This window comes from Rhinatrema bivittatum, chromosome 3, assembly GCF_901001135.1.
Source record: "Rhinatrema bivittatum chromosome 3, aRhiBiv1.1, whole genome shotgun sequence".
Classification (NCBI taxonomy): Eukaryota; Metazoa; Chordata; class Amphibia; order Gymnophiona; family Rhinatrematidae; genus Rhinatrema; species Rhinatrema bivittatum.
Window position 1 is genome coordinate 558,918,622 of NC_042617.1, and position 24,284 is coordinate 558,942,905.

The 24,284-nt window shown below is 43.4% G+C and overlaps 1 protein-coding gene across 1 annotated transcript in view; it reads left to right on the forward strand.

Annotated features, from left to right (window-relative positions):
• The window catches only part of REPS1 (RALBP1 associated Eps domain containing 1), a 566,482-nt gene that overhangs the window by 188,971 nt on the left and 353,227 nt on the right, over positions 1-24,284 (forward strand). Inside the window, 1 exon segment of the mRNA XM_029596463.1 lies at positions 19,940-20,003. Coding sequence (XP_029452323.1) covers positions 19,940-20,003 — 64 coding nt within the window.

Below are 24,284 nucleotides of genomic sequence, written 5' to 3' on the forward strand. Positions count from 1 at the left end.
GGCAGCGACGGTCGCAACAGATATAAACAATGTGCCCGAGCACATTCATGCTCCCACTATAAGGACTGCTACACACTTCTCACCTCATATTGCCTCACTGGAAATCTACCTTTTCGATTGCCTCCACCTCCGCCAGGCACGTCAGTGAGCTGCAACCCCTGTTAGGCTAACCGCCCTGTCAAATTTGCACCATGACAGGGTTGCCCTATGTATGCAGCCCACCTTTTTCACACAGATGCCTTTCAACTTCTACATAAACCAATCCATCGCCCTCCTGGTTTTTCTCAAAACCTTGAGCCTACCAGGGCAAGCTTACCCTCCATATGCTGGTTTGTAACTGAACATTCGCTTTTTCACAACGTCACAATCCATCTGCTGGCAGAGCCCCACAGCTCTACATCTCCTTTAATCCGAATGCCCGAGACCCCCTATCTTCAAGTTCACACTCTTGACTTGGATCTTGAGCTGCATTCTCTCTATCAGCAGCGTTCAGAGGTCCTGTCAACAGCCTATAACACGCACCACGTCCATACTGTACTTATTTCACTAGATCATCTCCATGAAGGACCTATCCTGGTATTTCCAACACAAACCCAGGGTCCTCGCTATATCTGTTAACCTCCCGCTATTGCGTTAACAGGCAGACTGCGGAGGACGCACACAGGACAAACACAATTCTAGAGTAGGAGATATCTGGACCACAACAACAGCAACATTATAAAACTGTGTACGATGGTCTAAGCCTCGAGCGCATTTTTCCTCGTTGCATCATGGACACATGATATGGGCTATATGCGCTCAATACATTAGCTGGGGACTCCCAGACAGCATGGCTAATTCATGCTGCTTATCTACGGGAAAAGAACAAGTTTGCTCACCGTAAACGGTGTTTTCTGTAGATGGCAAATAAATTAGCCATGCTGACCCTCCCACCTCCCTGGACAGTTTTTCACTTTACATCTCGTCTTGCTTTGATACAGGCTGAGGAGACTTCAGCCTGTATTCAGTGCGGGATCATGCAAGCAAGCGCGCCTCACTGTCAAAGATCTGTTTCAGCTTTAAGAGCTCCGCCACCTAGTGGCACGGAGGATGTCCCAGACAGCATGGCTAATTCATCTGCTATCTACGGAAAACACCTTTTAAGGTGAGCAAACTTGTTCTTTTTTTATTGTGGAATATTAGATGGGACAGAAGCCTAGACAATACAGCACAGTGTAAAAAAAAAAAAATCCTAGAACAGACAAAACTTTTCTTCTGTTGCTTTTTTTTGACCACAAACCAGTTATCAGGCAGCTTTTAACAATGTTTAATATTGTAGCTTTGCCACAGTGAAGCATAAACCTCAGATTAAATTCTTAGGATATGTATATGCATAAACTGTATTATATTTATTTTTCTAAGACTTTAGTAACTTATCCACAGAGGGATCACAGTGGGAAGGCTTATTGTTTCCACCTCATTTAATATATACCATGTGTGATTTGTCACTTGACTTTGTGCAGTTTTTCCTATCTTGCTATCACCTAATACATCTACTCAGTGTGTTTTATCTGCCTGTTGTGCCAAAAATGTATTACGCTACACTTTTTGAACCTCATCTGCCTACTTGGAATGGTATTTACATTTTTTGAGAGATCAGTAAATCTTGAAGCATAGTTACAATGCTAAATGTTATTGTCAGCATGAAACAGCAATGTTGCTGTTTCTTTTCCTTCAGATCAGTGATTGTGTGTTTTTAGATATAAAAATAGCTGTCTAAGCATCAACCATTGTTGGATCTTACTTGTTAGCTTACTGGAATGTTTGCTGTAATTATGACTCTGTCTTCCTATGCGATTACAATGAAACAGAAACCCCTATGCTCTGGGTTGATCAGCATTCTTTCATTCTTTTTTAGTTAGTAAATAAAATACAATCTCTGTGGTAAGTCATATCTAGTGACATCATTTGCCCATTTCAGATTTTAAATCCATTGCAAATTAAAAAAAAAAAAAGACATTCAGGGTTTTGTTTTTTTTAAGATGGATGACATTTTCATATCTTTCATTTAAACTCTGGAACAAGAAAACAAAAAGGGCCATCAAATTGTTCAGTGGTGTTTGTAAAAAACAAACAAACAAAAAAAACCAGACAAAACTATAACAGCAGTTATAATTGGCATACAGATTAGTTTTAGAAAATTATTTTTTTTTATCAGATAAGATACGGCTGACTTTATGTGAAAGCTAGATGTCTCTATGAAATTGTCACAGCATTACAAAGTCTTTTTTTAATTCTAGGTCCTGATTCAAATCCAGTTGATCCTAGTACATTTCCACGGGCCATTAACAAAGCATACATATCATTGTTCCTGTCAGATTCCTACAAATCTGTAAATTCTGTTGCATACCATGTCATTTTGACAAGGACATAAGGACAGAGATCTAAAAATAAGCAATTTTGTAATACTATCCCATCATGTGTATTTCAACCATCACTGTTTCTTTTTTCATTTTAGTTACTAACCATGCTCATTAAGTATAATTGGAACATAAGAGAATTTTGCATACAGCTTTTTCTGCAGATTTAAACTGTGTATGAGTCTTAATACTCTGCAGCCACCATCATTTTTATTTCTTATTCTCCTTTCCATCTAAATAGATGGTCAAAGCAAGTTATCACAATTGCAATCACCCTTGAGAAATGTATTTTATAATGAAAATGCAAACTGAGCTTATGTGGCTTGGGATCTTTACTGTTTCTATTAATATCTAAATAATGAATATATTGCTCAAAATTTAGCAAAATCTTAATACCATAAAAAGAAGAGCATATAATCAGATCAAACATTTGGTCCTCTTAATTACTTGTAAGAAAATATTCATAGTTCCTTGCAAAAGTCTTCACTCCCTTGTACATTTTTCACATTGTGCTATCTAAAAATACAAATCAAAAAGTATTAAAGTAGTTTCTAATGGATCTATGCAACATACTTTACATTTTCATTGTGAAAAAAAATGTTCCCATCGATAAGTAGGCTGAATTATACGGGGAAAAAACAGAACTGCCTGCATTGCCTCAGTTCCCGTATAGCTACCAGAAGTGATCTCCTCTCTCGTGCTTTTCTTGATATTTTTTTCTCCTTATCTTATCTCTTCTTCACTTCTGTGAACCTCCAAAAGCACTTTTAAGTGCTGCCATGGCTCCGAATACCCCAGGCTTTCAAGGATTGCCAATGTGGCAAAGTTATGTCCATCACAGGCAGACATAACTATTGCTGCTTGTGCCTGGGGCTGGACCATGACCAGACATCTTCCATGACTGTAGCAGGATGTCCCTGAGGGCCCAGAGACAGTGGGCCGAAAAGAGCGCCAGGCTCCGGGAGCTGGAGGGAGCCTCCTTGGGCTCGTATGCCTTGTCTCATTACTCCACATAATCTTCTCCGGGAAGGGAGCCCAAGAAATCAACTGGGAAGAAGCAAGTGTCGTTGGAGCCGACCTCCAGGAAGACCCAAGTGGGAAAACCCCCAAGAGAGCCAGAAAGTAAGGGTACTACAGATAAACCCTGAAAGGGCCCTACTGCATTGAACGAAATGGTGCAAAAGATGGTAAGCGGCCATGTGCTGCGTCCGTCGAAGCAGAGTGTGTCTAAGCTGGAGCAACACGCAGGTCGACATACCAACGAAGCGCAACGCACAGTGCATTGTCTGGAGCAATGCACTATGCCAGACGCAGAGCTTCCGAAGCACCGACACAGATGGTATTGGCGTGTGCGTCGATGGAGAAGTCCCCTCAGATGCGGAAGTCAAAGGACAAATCCCGCCATCCTGAGCCAATGCAGATGAAGCAGGCATCACAGCCTAGCTCACACAAGAGTGGAGGCTCTCAGGAACCATGGTAACCGGACCCTCCAATATTATTCATCCTGAGCAAGCTTGAGGATTCTGGGGCTTCGGACGTGGACATCCTGCATATCTTGGAAAGGTTTTCTTCCTCCTCAGCAGTGGGCACTGTCCATATGGGGCTTTCTGTGGCCTCTGAATGTAAGAAGCAGCTGCCTCAGCTCCAGGAACCATTAAATAAAAAGTCAAAGGACACACAGTGTGGACAGGGAACACACTCAACGAGGGAGAGACCCAGATTTGTCTATTTTGCTGGCGGCGATCCCTCCATCTAAATCTAAGAGGGTTATGAGCTCAGGGACAGGCTGGGAAGTTTCCCCGCCTCTGTGGAAGAAGAGGAAAGGTTCTTCTACTTGCCGTCAAATAGAAGGCGCAGCCTCTCAGGCCATGTCACAAATAACTGGAATCCTACACTCCTCCTTTGCAACTCTTCAGATGGATCAACAACCTGTGCCGCCCTTCAGCCCATCGGAGGAGGCCTTATTGTTGTACTCTGTTCTCTCTTCTCCCCCACGGGACGTTATGGTGGATGATGATGATGCAAGTAGTGATCTAAGCCCCGCAGGCTCAAGACCTGGATGAGAGCAGTTATATTATTCTCCACCCTCAGCAGTTTCATCCACAGGTATAACTTTGGATCCCCCAGAGGACCCGCCTGAACCATCTTCGCCTCTGGAAGACTTTTCTTATTCTAAATTCATTGAGAAGATGGGGACATTTTAAAGGTAGAGACCAATAAGTTGCTGGATCCCAGGTCGGAGGTGCATGGATTCTTAAAATCTTTGATGTCCCATCGGAGCTGACTGCACTTCCTTCATACTCTGTCCTGCAGGCTGTCATGGACAGCCTGCAGCCTCTAGGAGTTGAATTTTCCGCTCCCTTCACTTTTCAAAAGTCGGACCTGAAGTTTAGGATGCATTATGGGCCAGTCCAACTGCCTCACAGTCAGTTGTGGTGAAGTCTGCCATGAAATGAGTCAAAAAGACTAGGCTGTACTCACATGCCCCGGGTAAGGATAGCAAATACCTTGATGATTTTGGCAAGAGGGTATTCCAAAGTGTGATGCTTAATGCCAAGATTCAAAAGCATTAATTTTATATCACGCAATACCTCTATGAATGCCTTCAGGGGTTGAAATCAGGAATTGATCAGTCCCCCGACAACCAGCCACATGCTGAGGTCATGGCAGACATGGAGGAGGGCTTACATCACCTGCTTCACACCATTTACAAAGTGTTTGAGACATCGGCTAGGATGTTGGTAGCATCAATAGTTGCCAGAAGGATAGCCTGACTGAGGCCCAGTGCAATCCGCGATAAAGTGCATGAGAAGCTAGCGGATCTTCCTTGTAAGGGGGGCAACTTGTTCAGTGATAAGCTTTGAGAAATGGTTTCCCAACTCAAGGAGCAGAGCACTGCTGTCTCCTCCCTCACATCATCCATGGAACAAGCTTCCACCAAACTGTTCTGTCTGATGTATAAGAAGCCTTTCTACCAGAGGTGCTCATACAGGCCTACCAATCCCTGCCCTATCAACCACAGAGGCAGCAGCCAAAACAGACTCGGACCCGAGGACACACCAGAACTCAGCACCCTCAAAAGCAAACCCAGAGCAACCAGAAGTCGCAGCTATCTTTTTTGAAGTTGACTCGGCCACACTATAGTTAGCAATGAGTGGCAGGCTTGCTTCTTTTTCCCATGCCTGGACCCCCATAACATCAGATCGGTTCTCAGCATCATGTGGAATGGATACAGAGTGAATTTTCAGAAGGTTTCGACGTTGCCCCACCTTACTCCATCCCTTGGGGAAAGGACGACAATGTACTTCTCCAACAGGAAGTACAGATATTGCTCCAACAATGGGCAATCCAAGTGGTGCCTCGACATCAACAGAATCAGGGATTCTATTCTCAATACTTCCTCATTCCCAAAAAGAGCGTAGGGTTGCGGCTCATCTTGATCTTGCGAGCCCTCAACGAATTCATTCGGTGATAAAAATTCAAGTCCATTTTGCCTTTTTCTGCAGCCCAACAACTGGATATGTTCCTTAGATCTCAAGGATGCCTATTCCCACATTCTGATGCACCCATCTTCCTGGTGCTACCTTTGTTTTCAAATGAACACTCTCCATTACCAGTACAGGGTCCTTCCGTTTGGCCTGTTGTCAGCAACCAGAGTATTCACAAAATGTTTAGCAGTATCTGTGGCCCACCTATGCAAGAGGGGGATAAAGATTTTTCCCTACTTGGACGATTGGCTGCTAGTAGCCGCGAATTTCAAACTGCTTCGCTCACATCAGACTCAAGCGATATAACCTGCCTGGAAAAACTGGGCTTCATCATCAATTAAGAAAAGTCAAATCTCAACCCCTCCTGAACCCCTTCAATTCATAGGAACAGGCATAAACACTGAAATTTGCACAGCTTTTCTACCAGCAGACAGACCTCAAACCTTTCGCAACCTAGCCGTTTATGGTAAGCAAACTTGTTTTTATAGAAATATTCCAAAAGTAACGAAGAAAATTCATTCTTGATTGCATAAGTATTCACAACCCTTGACTCGGTTCTTGGTGAATGTTCCTTTTGCAGTAATCACAGCTGTTAGTCATTTAGAACAACTGTACAATTCTGGTCGCCGCATCTCAAAAAAGATATAGTTGCGATGGAGAAGGTACAGAGAAGGGCAACCAAAATGATAAAGGGTATGGAACAGCTCCCCTATGAGGAAAAGCTGAAGAGGTTAGGGCTGTTCAGCTTGGAGAAGAGACGGCTGAGGGGGGAGATATGATAGAGGTCTTTTAAGATCATGAGAGCTCTTGAACAAGTAGATGTGAATCAGTTATTTACACTTTCGAATAATAGAAGGACTATGGGGCATTCCATGAAGCTAGCAAGTAACACATTTAAGACTAATCAGAGAAAGTTCTTTTTCACTCAGCGCACAATAAAGCTCTGGAATTTGTTGCCAGAGGATGTGGTTAGTGTAGCTGGGTTCAAAAAAGGTTTGGATAAGTTCTTGGAGGAGAAGTCCATTAACGGCTATTAATCAAGTTTACTTAGGGAATAGCCACTGTTGTTAATTGCATCAGTAGCATGGAATCTTCTTAGTGTTTGGGTAATTGCCAGGTTCTTGTGGCCTGGTTTGGCCTCTGTTGGAAACAGGAGGCTGGGCTTGATGGACCCTTGGTCTGACTCAGCATGGCAATTTCTTATATTCTTATTGTCAACTTTGCACAGCAGAATGGTACAGTTTTTGTTCATTTTTCTTGGCAGAAGAACTCAAACTCTTAAGTTGGCTGAGCATCGTATGTGGACTGCAGTCTTGACACAAATTTTCTAATGAATTCAGGCCTGGGCTTTGGTGGGGGTACTCAAGGATGTTCAATTTCTTTTTGCTGGGGTGCTCCATTGTTACCTTTGCTTTGTATTCAGGATCATTGTCCTGTTGAAAGGTGGATTCTCACAGGACAAGCAGGATGGTAGTCCTCACATATGGGTGACATCACAGAATGGAGCCCTGAACGGAAAACTTTTCTGTCAGTTTCTACAAAGCTTTGACTGACACTGGCACACTGAGTGCACTGAGCATGCTCAGCCTGCAATTATTCCTGTGAGCCACAGGTGTCTCCCTCAGTCTTCTTTTTTCTGCTCTGCAGTAAGCATAGCAGTTGGGAGCTCTGTGAGAAATTCTAACACTTTTTCCTAACGGAAATACTTAAATCTTTACTTCACAAACACTTTTCCCTGCACGGGTCTCCCTTCGCGTACGTTTATTCGACGCTCGGTGAGTACTATGCCCTGTTTTTTCGGTTGGTTCCTATCAGCTCCCTGGCCTGCCAACCGACTGCGGCCTTCCCTTTCCCTATGTTTTCAGTTAGCCACACATAGCCTGCGAGTTTCCCTCTGTGACACTCTGCCTGGCTATTAGCGCCAATGGGACAGGGATTTCCACGGTTTCCGTTGCCGCCAGGGCCCCTGTCTATTCAGGTTCTTCGATTTCCTCGGTACCCTCGCGCAGTCAATGCCCCCATCGCTACCGTCGGTACCCCCTTCAGACCGTCCTGGATTCTTAGATGCTTTCGGTACCCCTCCTCCTGCGGTACTCTGCCATCGCCCCTGCATCGTTTCTATCAGTTCCATCCATGTTTTTCATCCATGGCACTGATTTTTCCTTGGGTTTCATTGGTGCCATCATTGCCCGGATGGATGCCATCGACGTACACCTTGTCTCTTCGGTGCCATCCATGATCGGGTCGATGCCACAGTCAACCAGGACACTTCCATCGATGCCAGGGTCATTTCCATCGATGCCCAGGTCCTTTCCGTCGGTGGGCGTTGATGCCGGTATCATTTTTTCAATGCCAACGACGTTTTTTCGATTATTCGATGCCACATCATTCCCATAGATACCTATGCCGATGCCATCAGTGCTCCGTCACTGTCATCATTGCTCTGGCCGAGTCATCGACGTTTTTTCATATATATTTTTGACGATACCTACGAGGCCACTTCGGCCACCATCGACACAGTCAATACCGACATAGCACCGCCACGTAATGCCCTCGCCTGAAAACAGTGCTCCATGCTTTGGGTTCTTATTAAATCCCCGTATTAGCCTACGACACTACATAGCGCCAGGAGCAGTGCAGGCATGCTGACAGTCCATCATTAGTCGCCATCCAAGACAGCAAGGGCATCCATCTCGGCGCTGGGGAAAGACTGGGCCGAGCACCGTGGCATGCATCGGCACCGACATGGTGACCATCCACCACAGACGCCATCCAGCACATTGGTGCTATCCTTCTCGATGTTGGACAATGCTCGGGCTGAGCAACATCAACACTGTTCCGCACAGTATTGGCAGTCCTTGGTGCTCCAGAAACACCGGAACGAGTTCCGAAGAATTCTGCACTGGCGTCACGAGACATCTAGCCGCTGCGATGAGGGCTGGGTTCACGAGCTGTTAATCTGCTCCTCTGTTCCCGAGGCTTGCCCCACCAACATCGGTGGGGGATTGTGGCCCTCCTCAAAATACTACCATGGTAGCGCCAGCCACGCTCAGCCTGTCTCCTCTATACCTGCGCCACCATACCAGGCATCAGAGTTGAGACAGGCGTCTACTCCCTCGATGACTCCTGGAATCCACGGAGCCAGCAATCTTCACCGGCTTGTCCTTCGGTGATCCACGTCGGATGGTAAGTACCCGCTTCTGTGGCATTCCCATTGAGATGTGTTCTCTAATTCGAGCCACATGGTTCGAAAAATTCTAGGACATGTACCTTCCAAGAACCGTATTAGTGTCACATATCGCTATGCCAGCTATGTCAGCCACAATACCAAGAGAACCTCTCTATCATTTCTTTGGGATTGCATCAGGGCATACTCCCTTTTTCAGCAACGAGGCTCTGTACTGAATGCTCTGGCTTCTGGTTCCTGCTTCAGAACCAAAGTTCCAGGTGCAATCGCTGATCTGCTAAACACGAGATCCAGCAACTATTGCCTCAAGTGCAAGTCCACCTCGAAGCCTGATGACAGGTCTCAATGTCTCCTTGTACAGCACACAGAAATGCGGGTAAGACTTTACCGCTCACGCTCCCGTGGGAGGTTACATGATATCCAGATTACATCAGCCCCTCCAGTTGGACATCTCCTGGCCTCCCAACTGGCCGTATATCAGAGCGGCCACCCCACCTTGTACCAAAGTTCCCGGTACACTCCCCCAGAAGCTACAAAGCGCAGAGGGGAGAAGGGGGGAGTTGGGGATTTTTAATTACACTATTCTTTCTTTCAACAGAAAGTAGTTACACTCCGCCCTTCCTGGACCTCAGAAATACCAACTTTCTTCAGAAGGCATAGGTAAAATGGTATCTCTTGTTACCATGCTTCCATATCGCAGTAAGTACATTACCTCTAATCTTTCTATGTGCTTCATGGTGAGTCGTCAATATTACAATCCCAAGCTCTGCCGGTTGCACCAGCTTCGGCAACTGGGGTATTCATTGAATCACTATCAGTGAATGCTGTTTCTCTGCGGAGTGCAACATCATTCACGCTTTTCCTTGCATGGACAGCTGCATAACCACAGTCAGTCCACACAAGGAGCTCTAACTTCTTCATGACTCACTATACATTTACTAACTGGGATTACTGTCACTGCCATAAATCCCTTATGCAACACTTCTGGACACCACAGTCATAATGACCTTCCTGTCCAGCATACGCGCAGACATTCTAATAAATTCTTACATGTCCCTGTGCACATTTTCCATAACCTCATCCCCTCAGTTCTTCATTGTTGGGCAATGGGTTTTTTTTCACTATGCACTTTCCTCATAGATCCAAAACTGCTATGGGTTAGATTCAGTGAAATTCCATTATAAGTGGGTCTAAGCTGTTCAACCACTTTCATCCCTCATCCATATTGCAGATCTAGAACCAAAACCTAGTCTGATTCTGCTCATGCTCGCATTTACTCAGGGTTGTAAAGTTTGACCTAAACTCTTCTCAACCCAATATTTATTTATTTTATTTATTTGTTGATTTTTTTTTATATACCGACATTCGTGGGAACATGCCGGTTTACATTGTAACTGTTTAACAAAAGAGTGAGATACAATTAACAGGAGGGGGAGAGGGAGCAGTGAAGAAAAGGAGAGAGGACAGCAGTGGGAAGGATAGGGAAGGAGAGAAACTGATAGGAACAGTATAAAGATATATACATGGTAAAATCAAGAGGCGATATATATGCATGTTAAAATAGAGGTGGATTAGACTTAAAAATCTTACTTTATACGTTCTGTGCAGGACAAGGGATCGGAGGAGGCAGGAAGAATTGCTGGGGGGAGGAGTGTGCAAAAGGTCTGAGTGATTAGAGATCTAAGTTATGTTTGGTCAACATCTGGATAGGCCATTTTAAAGAGCCATGTTTTGATTCCTTTTTTAAATTTGCGTAGACAAGGTTCTCGGCGGAGATCAGTGGGCAGGCAATGCAGAAGGCCCTTTCTCTGGTGGAAGTGAGGTGTGCAATTTTTAGGGTGGGGGGTGTAAAGAGTTCCAGCAAGGTTGCATCTGGAGGGGTGGGTGGATGATCAGAAATGTGGTTCATTCTCAAGCCAGGTATGATTCTGGTTGTGGCGAATGGTAAGTGTTTTGTATCTAATGCGGGAGGCAATGGGTAACCAGTGGAGGTCTTTAAGGATAGGGGTAATGTGGTCGGATTTACAGGTATTTGTGAGAATTCTGGCCATAGCATTCTGCAACATTTGCAGAGGTTTGATCGTAGAGAAGGGGAGGCCCAGGAGTAAGGAGTTGCAATAATCCAGTTTAGATAAAATAGTAGCCTGTAAGACTGTGCTGGAAGTCTTGGGTATATAGTAGGGGTTTAAGTTTTTTGAGGATGTGTAGTTTGTAAAAACCTCCTTTTATGGTGGTGTTGATATGATGTTTGAAATTTAGATTTTGGTCAAGAGAGACACAGAGATCTCTCACACTGCAGGTGGGTGCGTCTGGGTGAGGGGAGGAGTTGCTTAAAGCTGGGAGTGTGCGGCCTGAGGGATTAGAGATCGTGAGGAGTTCTGTTTTTGTTGCATTTAAGGCGAGATGTAAGTTGGAGAGAAGGGTGTTGATTGAGACATGATTCCCAGAATTGTATGGTATTGAGGAGTTATTCTTGAATAGGGATGAGGATTTGAATGTCGTCTGCGTACAGGAAAAACTTTAGGCCAAGGTCAGAGAGGAGGTAGCAGAGGGGTAGAAGGTAAATATTGAAAAGCGTTGAGGAGAGGGAAGAACCCTGAGGGACGCCCTGGGTGAGGGGAATGTGTGAGGATTCACAGTTAGCTATTTTTACGGTGTAGTTTCTATTGTTGAGGTAGGAGGAGAGCCATTGTAGTGCTGTACCTGAGATGCCGATCTCAGAAAGGTGGGTGAGGAGTATATTATGGTTGACTGTGTCAAAGGCCGCCGAGATGTCAAGGAGGGCAAGGATGTATGATTGACCGTGGTCCATACCCTTGAGTATGATATCAGAGTGTGTAAGAAGGAGGCTTTCGGTGTTACTGGCTTTACGAAAGCCAAATTGAGCCGGGTTAAAGGTATTGTCGTCTTCTAGGAATTCAGTGAGCTGGGCATTGACTACTTTCTCCATTATTTTTGCTATGAAGGGCAGGTTAGAAATAGGGCGATAGCTGGAATACTGGGGTCGAGATTGGGTTTTTTAAGGAGCAGTTTGACTACTGCATGTTTAAGGGGATCGGGAACTTTACCATGTGAGAGGGAACAATTGATTATTTCAGCCAAGGGTTTTGCAATGGTCGCGGGGATAGTAAGGAGTGTCTTTGTAGGGATTGTGTCAGATGAGTGGGTGGCTGGTTTAGCCTGTTGTAGGATGCGTTCAATCTCCTTTGGAGAGGTGAGATCGAGGGCTCAAGGCTGGCGCTAGAATTCTTGGGGAGAGGGGTGATAGGAGAGGGATTAGTGGGGAAGCGTTGAAGGACATTTGCAATTTTATTTCTAAAGAACATGGCAAGTTCCTCACATTTACTACTGGCATTTTCTTCGGTAGAGGAGGGGGGGGGAGGAGTTGGTGAGTTCTGCTACATAGGAGAAGAGCGCATTGGCGTTAAATTGGTAGTCATGTATTTTTGCAGAGTAGTAGTCTTGTTTAGCTTTTACTGTGGATTGTCTGTATGTGTGAAGAGAGGATTTGTAGGCAGCTGCATGCGCAGGGAAAGGGATTTTCCGCTAGGTTCTCTCTTTATTTCTCAATTCATTTTTTAGCTTTTTTAGTTCCATAGTGTACCAAGGTTTTTTTTACTGAATTGTTGTGGGAAATTTTTTTATTGACTATAGGGCAGACTTCATTGGCTGTTGTGGAGGTGAAATTGTTCCATGATAGTAGGGCGGAGTCTGGGTTGGTCAGATCAAGGTTCAATAGAATTTCATCAAATGCTGAAATGAGATTTTCAGATGAGCAGGGTTTGCGGTAGGTGATGGTGCTATTGAGGGTGGTGGGAGAGGGGGTAGGGGCATTTATGGTGAGGAGAGCATTGATGAGGGAATGGTCAAACCAGGGGACCGGGGTCGTGTTAGGGATATGGTGAGATTGAATAGTAGCATTGATGAAAAGGAGATCAAGGGTATAACCTGCTTTGTGGGTGGGGGTAGTGATCAGTTGTCTGAAACCTAGAGCCTGAAGGGTGTTTAGGAAGAGCTCACAAGAGAGTGAGGGTGGGAGGGCATCTACATAGAGGTTAAAATCTCCTAATATGATGGCAGTTGTGTCTATGTTAATGTTATCTGATATGAATTCGATGAGGGGGGATGGGAGTCTGATCGAGCTGCCCTGGGGGGGGGGGGCGTAGATGAGGCAGACTTGTAGCTCTTTGGCTTTAAAGAAGCCAATTTCGAGCTTATGGGGGGCAGTGATCTTTTGTAATTTGAGATTAAGATGCTTTTTTGCGGCGAGGAGGAGGCCTCCACCTCCTTTTTTGGGTCTAGGAATTGAGAAAATGTCATGGGAATGAGTAGGTAGCTGATTTATAAAGACCTGGTCAGTGGTCTTAAGCCAGGACTCAGTGATGGCACAGATGTCTGGGTTAGTGTCCGTGAGCAGGTCATATAGAATCGGGGCTTTTTTTTAGATTGATTGTGCATTAAATAGGAGAATTGCTATGGTGGAAAGACCTAGAAATTGTGTGATGGGAGATACCATAATTGGTAGGAGGTGTTTGCTGTGGGTTAGGGGGCGGGGGGGAGGGGGAGTGATGGGTCTGTGGGATGGGTGATGTATGTGGGGAATAGTGTGGGAATACATAGACAGTGCAGGGTGGCAAAGGGTAAGAGGGGTGGAAATTAACAGCAACACTGTTATGCAGTGGAACAGTTTTACAATGGTAATGCCAAGACCGTTGTATGTAGAAACACTAGAGAGGTTTGGCTGAAAACTATTCAAGTTATATTTTTACAAAGGTGTCCAAAATAGAATTGTATGCTAAAACAAAAGCTTCTTGATTTGGGGAGTAAAAAACTCACGTGCTTGATGTAGAAAAACAGCTAGTTCAATGAATGGTGCCTGGAAGCACCGTACTGGAGGATCTTTGTTCAAAGAGACCGATTCAAAGAGAGAGGGGTATCCGTAGAGACATGATAGAGTTGATTTCTGCAAGATATCTTGGCAGGGAAGATCAGGATGCCTGCAGGAGCACAAAGGGGCGCACTAATGGGCATGCTCCTTAGTCGCGCAACGCCTGGAAACGTGGGTGAGCTTTAAAACGGCCCTACCAGGCGAGCCGATGACGTTGTCGCAGGGGTGGGCCTTTGGAGCCTTGTTCTGGCTTGGGAGGGCGTCCGGGGAGTCGGCGAACCGCTGCAGCCGGCCTCCACTGACCCCGATGGGTCCTTGCCGGCCCGGTGGAGGGGAAACCGGGCCGAAGCGAAAGAGGCTGCCTGGAAGCGTGGGTGAGCTTTAAAACAGCCCTACCAGGCGCAGCCGATGATGTCGTCGCAGGGGGTGGGCCTTTGGAGCCTCGTTCTGGCTTGGGATATGCGTCTGCTCCACTCCAGACACAGTTCCACATGAACTTCCTGGAGCTTGTAGCCATGCGTTATACCCTTATGACTTCCAATACTGCCTCTGCAACAAATCTTTGTGCGTGCAGACAGCATAGGGACAATGTATTTTCCAACACAAGCATGCACAACCTCTTAGCTGCTCTGCAAGGAAGCTGCACAGCTCTACCCATGGCCCTTGCTCACTCCATGTATCCTCGGGCCACTTATCTAAGAGATTTACTGAACGCACTAGCAGACCTTCATGTAGGTTTCCATCCTCTCGAATGGTCTTTGACTACATATGTAGTGGGAAAGATCTTCTAAAGCTGAGGTCAACCGAACTTGCCCTCTGCATCTGAATCGAACCATACGGTGCACAGATTCTACTCCCTACATATGTTTCCAATGCTTCCCATAGACACCTTTCTTCCATCAAGGGCCTCTTAAATGTGTCTCTTCTGCTGCCTCTCATAGCCAGCACTCTTCTAATGTTGAACTGGGACAGGGTTCACTGTTCCTCAGACCCACGTCCTGGCCGAGACCAGTATGCTTCCCATACTTCTCAAGCTATCACGCCAGTAATCAATTCGCCTTCTCACAAGTCGGTCTCAAATCGTAGACTCACTGATGTTTTCAGGTACTGGTAGCGTCACAAAACCTTCCACACACACATCCTACCATTCAACATGGCATGATTTACCACATGACGCATACAAAAGGGTATTACCCTTTTTCTTTTTTCTACACCACTCTCTTCTCTTGCTCCCTCGGATTCTGCTCCCCAGACATCCTCCACATAGGTACACCTCTGTTCCAATTGGTGTATCGTTTGGCAGTGGGGATACCCGATTAACGGTAAACCCCTTCTGAGTCAGCTTACCATGGATGATTATCCACTGATCAAGCCGCCTCTATTTTCACTAGTCACGGAATGGAACCTATATCTTATCCTTATAAGTCTCATACATTCTCCATTCGAGCCTTTCCATTCCTCTCATTTCACAGTTTGACGTGGGAAATACTTTCCCTCATAAATGTCATTTCTGCCAACAGGGTCAGTGAGTTACACACCTTGTTACATACTCATCCGACCCTGCGTTCCTCCATGACCGAGTGGTTTTTACGTATTCAATGTCCTATCTTTCTTAAGGTAGACGTTGCATCTCACCTTACTCAGACTATACTCTGCCCATTTTTCCCAAAGCCTCTCTCTCACCAGAGCGAGAGGGTTTTTTCCACTTCTTGGACAGTAATAGTGCAATTGCATTCTATCTAGATCGCACTACATTCCATAGGAATTCCACCTAACTCTTTCCTTCTGTGGCAAGAGTCAACCTGCGAGTTCCAGTGGGCAAACAGACCTATTCCTCCTAATTGAAGGTCTGTATCTCTTTTCCTACCAACAGGCAAGCATTTCACTGCAACACTGTGTGTAACCACACTTTGTTGCGCCTGTCCCAGCCTTTATAGCTTCCCCCCGGCTGCTGCTGCTTGTACATATTTATCAGGTTGCAACCTGGAGTTCTCTCCATACATTCGCAGCCCATTATTGCTTAGATACGACTAGCCGGCATGCTCCATATTTGGCCAGTCCATCTGCTCTTAATCTTTTCGGTTTAACTACCCAACATCCTTCCACCAACCCGTTAAGGGTTTCAGGATGCCCTCCGTTCCAAATTCCACCCCCGTCATTGCGCCTTTCGCACGTCTTGGGTACATTTGGTGCACTCTCGGGCATCCTCCGCTTGGTACTCACCCATATGTGAGGACTACCATCCTGCTTGTCCTGTGAGAAAGCAAATGTTGCTTACCTGTAACAGGTGTTCTCACAGGACAGCAGGATGTTAGTCCTCACGAAACCCACCCGCCACCCCGTGGAGTTGGGTCTGTATACCTTTTTTCTTTTATTTTAGTTTTGCTTGCGCTTTTAGCTATAAGACGAGACTGAGGGAGACACCTGTGGCTCACAGGGATAATTTTAGGCTGAGCATGCTCAGTGCACTCAATGTGCCAGTGTCAGTCAAAGCTTTGTAGAAACTTTGACAGAAAAGTTTTCCGTATAGGGCTTCATCCTGTGATGTCACCCATATGTGAGAACTAACATCCTGCTGTCCTGTGAGAACACCTGTTACAAGTAAGCAACACTTGCTTTTTCTCCCCAGGTCTGTGACAGACTGGAATAGGTTTTCCTCCAGGAGCTGTCTGTACTTTGCACCCTTCATCTTTCCCTCAGTCTTCACAAGCTTCCCTGTCCCTGCTGTTGCAAAGCATCCTAGCAACATAATGTTGCCACCACCATGCTTTACTGTGGTGATGGTGTTAGGAATAATGTACTGTTTTATGCCACACACATCGTTTAGCGTTTAGACCAAAAAGTTCTATTTTTGTCAGTGGTTCACAAAACATTCTTCCACATGTATGCAGGGTCACCTAAATGTTTATTTACAAACGCTATTCTTCCGCAATGACTTCCTTCTTGCCACGCGCCTTACAGGGTATGTTTGTGGAGTAATCTTGAAATTGTTAAACGGTCAATATTTTCCTCAGTTTCAGCCAGAGACCTTTGTAGTTCTTTCCTTAACCTGTGCCCAACTGACTTTGGCCTGACTGCAACAATTTTTTGGTGGTGCCAGATTGTTTCCATTTTGCAATAATTGACCTGATAGTGCCCCAAAGGATATTCAAACCTATTGAAATTTTCTTAAAGCCTTCCCACATCATACCTTTGAATTATGTTATCCCAGAGTTCTTTTGGCAGCATGTTCAGCGTGTTTTGACCTTTTCTTCAAATTCACTTCATACCACAGAAACAGCTTGATTCTTCATCCAGGAATATTTGAATCAGCTCAACTACTGAGATTGAACACAAGCAGGCTCTATTTAATTTATTATGGGCCTTGAACCAGAGTTATTTTGTTTTGCTATGACAAAGGGTGTGAAAGAGTCATGCAATCAAGACTTTGTTCTTTTATTCTTTTGGATATTTCTATAATTGTTGTTTCACAATGAAAGTGTAGAGTGTATTGTATAGCAGTGGTTCTCAAATTTTTTCCCATAGTGACACACCTGACAGACCACGCTCACATCTGTGACACACTGCTCATTACAATTCACAGCGGAAATATAAAAATAATACTGGACCTTTATTTTTTTATTAGAATGACACAAGGTAAAGATACATATTCTGTCTGAACAGAAATTGCATAAATAGTAAACATCCCACACCAAAACAGCACCAATTTCTAGTACTCAAACAGTAAACACCTTACCTAAGAAAAGACAACTCTGAAAATATTACACCAGGCCTTAAGACACCAATACACCTCCTATTAGGAAAACGGAACAAGCCAGGCTACTATAGAGCCCTACACAGAAACTACTCGCCAGCAGAAAACTTCCCCTGAATCACATGTGCTGACCCTCACCTGACAAAGAATAAGGAGACCAAAACGCATAACTAGAAGCATGCAGACAAAAACTGAATTGGAAACCGCAACAAGCCAAAGACTCTGTATGCAGTGTAACAAAGGAAAAAAAGAAACACCACCAGTCCTTATAAAACCAAGAAATATAAAATCAATAGCAACAAAACCATGCTAACAAAAAGAACAGATTATTTCACAACAGCTGATGAATATCCAATAATTACTCATATCAAAAATTTCTAGATACCAATAAAATATTTCTAAATAACAGACAGGCCCAATAATGAAAAATAAGGATACAAAAACTGTTTTGCTCTGCATACCTGGGAACGTTTGATATCCAGGTGCCCTGAGATTGTTTTGGATTAGCAGGCGGAGGGATGGTTTGCTTGCAACTTTCTCCTCTCTCTCGCTCTCTCTCTCTCACACTGGCTCTCAATCGTTCACATATACACATGCTATTTCTCTCTCCCTTATATAGGCTCTTAATTAAACATTTTCACACACCTTGTCTGTCTCTTCATGCTTATACATACAGGCTTTCAATTGCACACATACATGCTGTCTTTTTCTCTCACGCAGACTTTCACATGCTTACAAATATGCTCTCTCTTTCTCTCATTTACACACAGGCTCTCAATCACATACTCACAATGCTCTCTCACCTACACTGGCTCTCACACACACACATACTCTTAATCATACATACATGTGATCTCAATCACACAAACACACTTTCACACACACAGGTTTTCAATCACAAACTTACACATACAGGTTCTCAGTCATACATTTACATTCATGCTCTCTCTCACACACAGGCTCTGAATCACACACATACTCTTTTGCATATACACGCTCTCATTCACATACATGCTATCTCACTCACGCACACCCTCACACACATGCTTGCTCATTCACTCACTCTCCCCCCTCCCCGAACTAGTGGCAGCAGCAGCCTTCTTCTATCTCTAAAGGCAGCAGCAACCTCCTTCATTTTCAGCCCTCATGGAGAAAGGAGTCCCATCGGCCGCGAGGGTTGACATTGTTACTCGTTTTACTCCGAGCTGCGCTGCTCATCCTTCAGGCTGCACCTCTCCCTTTCTTCGGGTCGATGCTGCCCGCATTAGCACGGTCTCTTCCCATTCATGCACCTGCTGCTCACCACTTCCTCTTCCGGGCCACGGCAGGAGCGGGAAGAAGAGAGCATGCCAGTGCCGCTGACTCCAGCTCTCCTGCCTCGTTCCACCTGGGCTGTCAGCATTGTAAGCCCGGGTGGAGGACCTATTTCGCTTGGGTAGGGGGAGCAGCTGGGTCAGCGGGGGACTGGGAAGTGTGGCGACACACCTGCGTGTTCTTGGCGACAACACTGGTTGAGAACTGCTGTTGTATAGAACATTAAAACTCCTACATCAGTGTGTTTTTTGATATTTTTTAGACTACAGAATGTGAAAAGATTTGCAAGTGTGAAGTGTATATTTATTTCTAATGCAGTGTTTCATGAAATTAGGTAATCTCTTTTGCGTACATTAGCCCTCATCTTATCATACAACATAATTTGTTTATTTTAATATTTAATGAAGAGTTTCTTCATTTTTTAAGTTTATAAATTAACTTGTGATTTGAAAAATGTAAGAAACAGGAATCTGTAGTGGATTCAGAATGCAGAATAATTTAACCTCTATTTTTGAATATTTAAAACATATTACAGTGATACTATACAGTAATTTGAAACTGTAGATATATTAGTAATGTTCATACTGTATCAATTGAACTTAATATTTTCAAGTTGCCTTTAAAACCCAAAAATATTTGTGGTTTGGGTGTGATTCCCCAGCTTGCTTATGTCATGTTTGGATATGAGTATGATATCTCCAATCAGTAAATTTTTTAAAAGTGCAAATTATATTAGATCTGCATATTGGAGTTCTGTAAGAACATAAAAGTAACATTTTGAATTGATACCAGGTAATTATTAATTGTATCACTGAACACTAAATTGTGACATAGCTTTTTTTTTTTTTTTTTAGTTACATTGTATATTAATACATATGAAATGTAATTTTTTTTTTTTTAATATTTCAGGATCCTCTGCAAAAGAATTTTTTACAAAATCTAAACTACCTATTCTGGAGCTTTCTCACATTTGGTGAGTATAGAATGTAGTTCAGTATTTTGACTATGGTGAACTGCAAGAAGTTATACGTTTGTTTATTTTCTGCTTTTCAGCACTTCAAAGCAGATTACTTTCAAGTACTAAAATTATTTCTCTGATGCCAGAGGGCTCACAGTCTTAAGTTTGTACCTGAGGCAACAGAGGGTAACGTGACTTGCCCAAGATCAGAAGAAGTGGCAGTGGGATTTTGAACCCTGTTCTCCCTGATTCAAATCCTGTTGCTCTAACCACTAGGCTGCTACTCCACTCCATTTTATATTGTAACATATAGATGACAGCATATAAAAACTTCTGCTCAGGTACAGAAGTCCACACTATCACTTCACCAGTAATAGGATACTGCTCGTTATCTGTCAGTTTTTTGTTTTTCCTCATTGATTCTCTCCTGTTCTGGGTAGATAAACATGAAAGTTTGCATACAGTTCAAACCCAACTTCTCTACCCTGCATGGCTTACCATGAAACTTTATAATATTCCAAACTGCCAAGCCTTGTAAGACACTTGATCAAACATATGACTGCCTAGATCCCTGTGACCACCACCAGCCTGCTGACATCAAACTTGTTGGTTTCTGGGTAGTTGTAGCCTGCTGGGTCCACCCAGCTATTGAGTGGCCAGCTTACATTTGTTGAAACTATATTCCTCTTGAGGGTAGCACAGATATGTAATTTGTTTCCAGGCATGTCTGAGATGTATGTCTAAATAAGAATTGGATATATTTCCATTCTTCCAAAGACAGAGTTCATCTTAAGTTACACATATGGATGACAACATTCTGATGCAACCAGCATGGATGTGCTTTCCAAGAAATTAGTTGTTCAAGGACAAGCAGGACAAATCCAGCCATACCAGTGGGTCATGTCATCTGATGGTGCCGACATGGAACATACTCTCCCCAGAGCTCAGAAATACCTAGAAGTCTTTTTGAGCATACAGGGGTATCCTGCACAGCTGGTGTCTTTTTCTTCTGCCATGGTGAAAGGATGCTGCTGCAATTTCATAGATTTTTCAGGGCTTTTTCTCTCATTATTCCTGCTTTTAATTTTGTTTATTGAGCCGCCTCAAAAAAGAGGAATTTTTCCTAGTCATTTCTTAGCATCACTATGTTGGAAAAGGTTCTAAAGTAGGTTAAAAACATTTTAAGCTTTGTCAAAATATAAACACAAAATGTCTATCTTGGATTTACATGTAATTACCACAGGTGCCTCAAGCCTGATCATGATACCATAATTGTTTGACATGTGAAAAGATGTTGCCCAGAGCGTTTTCCTATAGAGAGCTTAAATATTAATTCTCTTCCCCTTCTGTTAATGGAAAGAGCTCTGAGAGATCTGTGCCAAAATAAAAAATGCCAGAATCTTCTATATGTTAAAGCTATAGCTTGCCCACTTCTGAAGATGAGTGGAAAAGTTCTGCCAAAGAGTTGTTATTGATGCCTTCCAAGAGTCACTGCGTAGAGTCTTCTTTGGTGCGGAAACTCATAGCACCATCCAGTCATTCAAAGCATCGCACTGAGACCATTGGCACTGATGGTCATGGCTCCATCTTCTATCTGTGCTGAAACTTCTCAAATCTGGTTCTCTGTGCAGAAGCTTATGGTATAAATATCCTTCTGCTCTGAAGTTCTTTGCAAAGAATTGTCTCCATAGTCCTTGTTCCAGAATCAGATATATCTACATTACCAGTCAAATGATCACCCTTTTTTCACAGAATGTGGCTGGAATTTGTTCACAACTATTTGAAATCCATTCTGTCAATTCCACCTCTTCCGTCTATCATAGAGTCTATACTGGAAAAGTTTGCTTCAACTTTGCACTCTGATTCATCAGTTCCTCCTTATCAGGAATCTCCTAAAGCACAAATTTCACTGAAGTCTGAAGATTCTGCGAAAGAGCCAGTGCTCATTTCAGATTCAGATGAAGAATTGCTTTTTTCATATTTAGATCTATCAAGACGCTTCTTCCCAAGTTTGGTGGAATTTCCATCAGTTCCTTTACTAGAGCCAAGAGGAAGTACTACCCACTAGATAATTTGTTGTACTTTTAATTTATTCAGAAGATGACAAATTCCATGCCATTTACCCTGGAGAAAGACAAAACCAATAATGATTTTCCTGAAGTTTTACAGTTTATACTACCGGTACTACCTACTCAGGTGAAGGCAGTACTCGGTTACAAAGCTTTTCAGCAACTTCAGTTGCAGATGCTGTTAAACATTCTTTTGATGGACAAGAAAATAGATTTGAGCTTTAGAGTGCAGCAATTTAGTAGTTGAGACAATTTTGAAAAAGCAAAAAAAAAAAAAAAATCTCTAAAACACATTCTAACACATCTCCCGGGAAGGATGCAAAGATGCTGGATACAGCAGGGAAGATAATGATCTAGTCAGCAATTCTGCAATCAAGGTTGCCAGCACACCAATTCCAAATGGTCCAATACTTGTACAACATTCTACAGAAGGTAAAAGAAACGATGGCTATGCTTTGGGATTTTCAAGCGACTTTCACTCCACATAGGAATGTACCAAACATTTGGTCAAGTCAATGTATGATGCTTTTATTTATTTAATCATCTTTTCGACCACTCAAGTAAAAGAACTGTAAGAACATAAGAAATTGCCATGCTGGGTCAGACCAAGGGTCCATCAAGCCCCAGCATCCTGTTTCCAACAAACCAGGCCACAAGAGCCTGGCAATTACCCAAACACTAAGAAGGCCCCATGCTACTGATGCAATTAATAGCAGTGACTATTCCCTAAGTAAACTTGATTAATAGCCGTTAATGGACTTCTCCAAGAACTTATCCAAACCTTTTTTGAACCCAGCTACACTAACTGCACCAACCACATCCTCTGGCAACAAATTCCAGAGCTCTACTGTGCATTGAGTGAAAAAGAACTTTCTCCGATTAGTCTTAAATGTGCTACTTGCTAACTTCATGGAATGCCCCCTAGTCCTTCTATTATTCGAAAGTTTAAATAACCGAGTCACATCTACTCGTTCAATACCTCTCATAATCTTAAAGACCTCTATCATATCCCCCCTCAGCCGTCTCTTCTCCAAGCTGAACAGCCCTAAACTCTTCAGCCTTTCCTCATAGGGGAGCTGTTCCATCCCCTTTATCATTTTGGTTGCCCTTCTATGTACCTTATACTTCACAACTATATCTTTTTTGAGATGCGGTGACCAGAATTGTACACAGTATTCAAGGTGGGATCTCACCATGGAGCGATATAGAGGCATTATATTTTCCGTTTTATTAACCATTCCCTTTCTAATAATTCCTAACATTCTGTTTGCTTTTTTGACTGCTGCAACACACTGAGCCGACGATTTTAAAGTATTATCCACTATGATGCCTACCGTAGATCTTTTTCCTGGGTGGTAGCTCCTAATATGGAACCTAACATCATGTAACTACAGCAAGGGTTATTTTTCCCTATATGCAACACCTTGCACTTGTCCACATTAAATTTCATCTGCCATTTGGATGCCCAATCTTCCAGTCTTGCAAGGTCCTCCTGTAATGTGTCACAGTCCGCTTGTGATTTAACTACTCTGAATAATTTTGTATCATCCGCAAATTTGATAACCTCACTCGTCGTATTCCTTTCCAGATCATTTATATATATATATATTGAAAAGCACCGGTCCAAGTACAGATCCCTGAGGCACTCTACAGTTTACCCTTTTCCACTGAGAAAATTGACCATTTAATCCTACTCTCTATTTTCTGTCTTTCAACTAGTTTGTAATCCATGAAAGGACATCGCCTCCTATCCCATGACTTTTTAGGTTTCGTAGAAGCCACTCATGAGGGACTTTGTCAAACGCCTTCTGAAAATCCAACTACACTACATCTACCAGTTCACCTTTATCCACATGTTTATTAACCCCTTTAAAAAAATGAAGCAGATTTGTTAGACAAGACTTCCCTTGAGTAAATCCATGTTGACTGTGTTCCATTAAATCATGTCTTTCTATATGCTCTACGATTTTGATCTTGAGAATAGTTTCCACTATTTTTCCCGGCACTGAAGTCAGGCTCACTGGTCTATAGTTACCCAGATCACCCCTGTAGCCTTTTTTAAATATTGAGGTTACATTGGCCAGTCTTCAGGTACAATGGATGATTTTAATGATAGGTTACAAATTTTAACTAATAGATCAGAAATTTCATTTTTTAGTTCCTTCAGTACCCTAGGATGCATACCATCCAGACCAGGTGATTTGCTACTCTTTAGTTTGTCAATCTG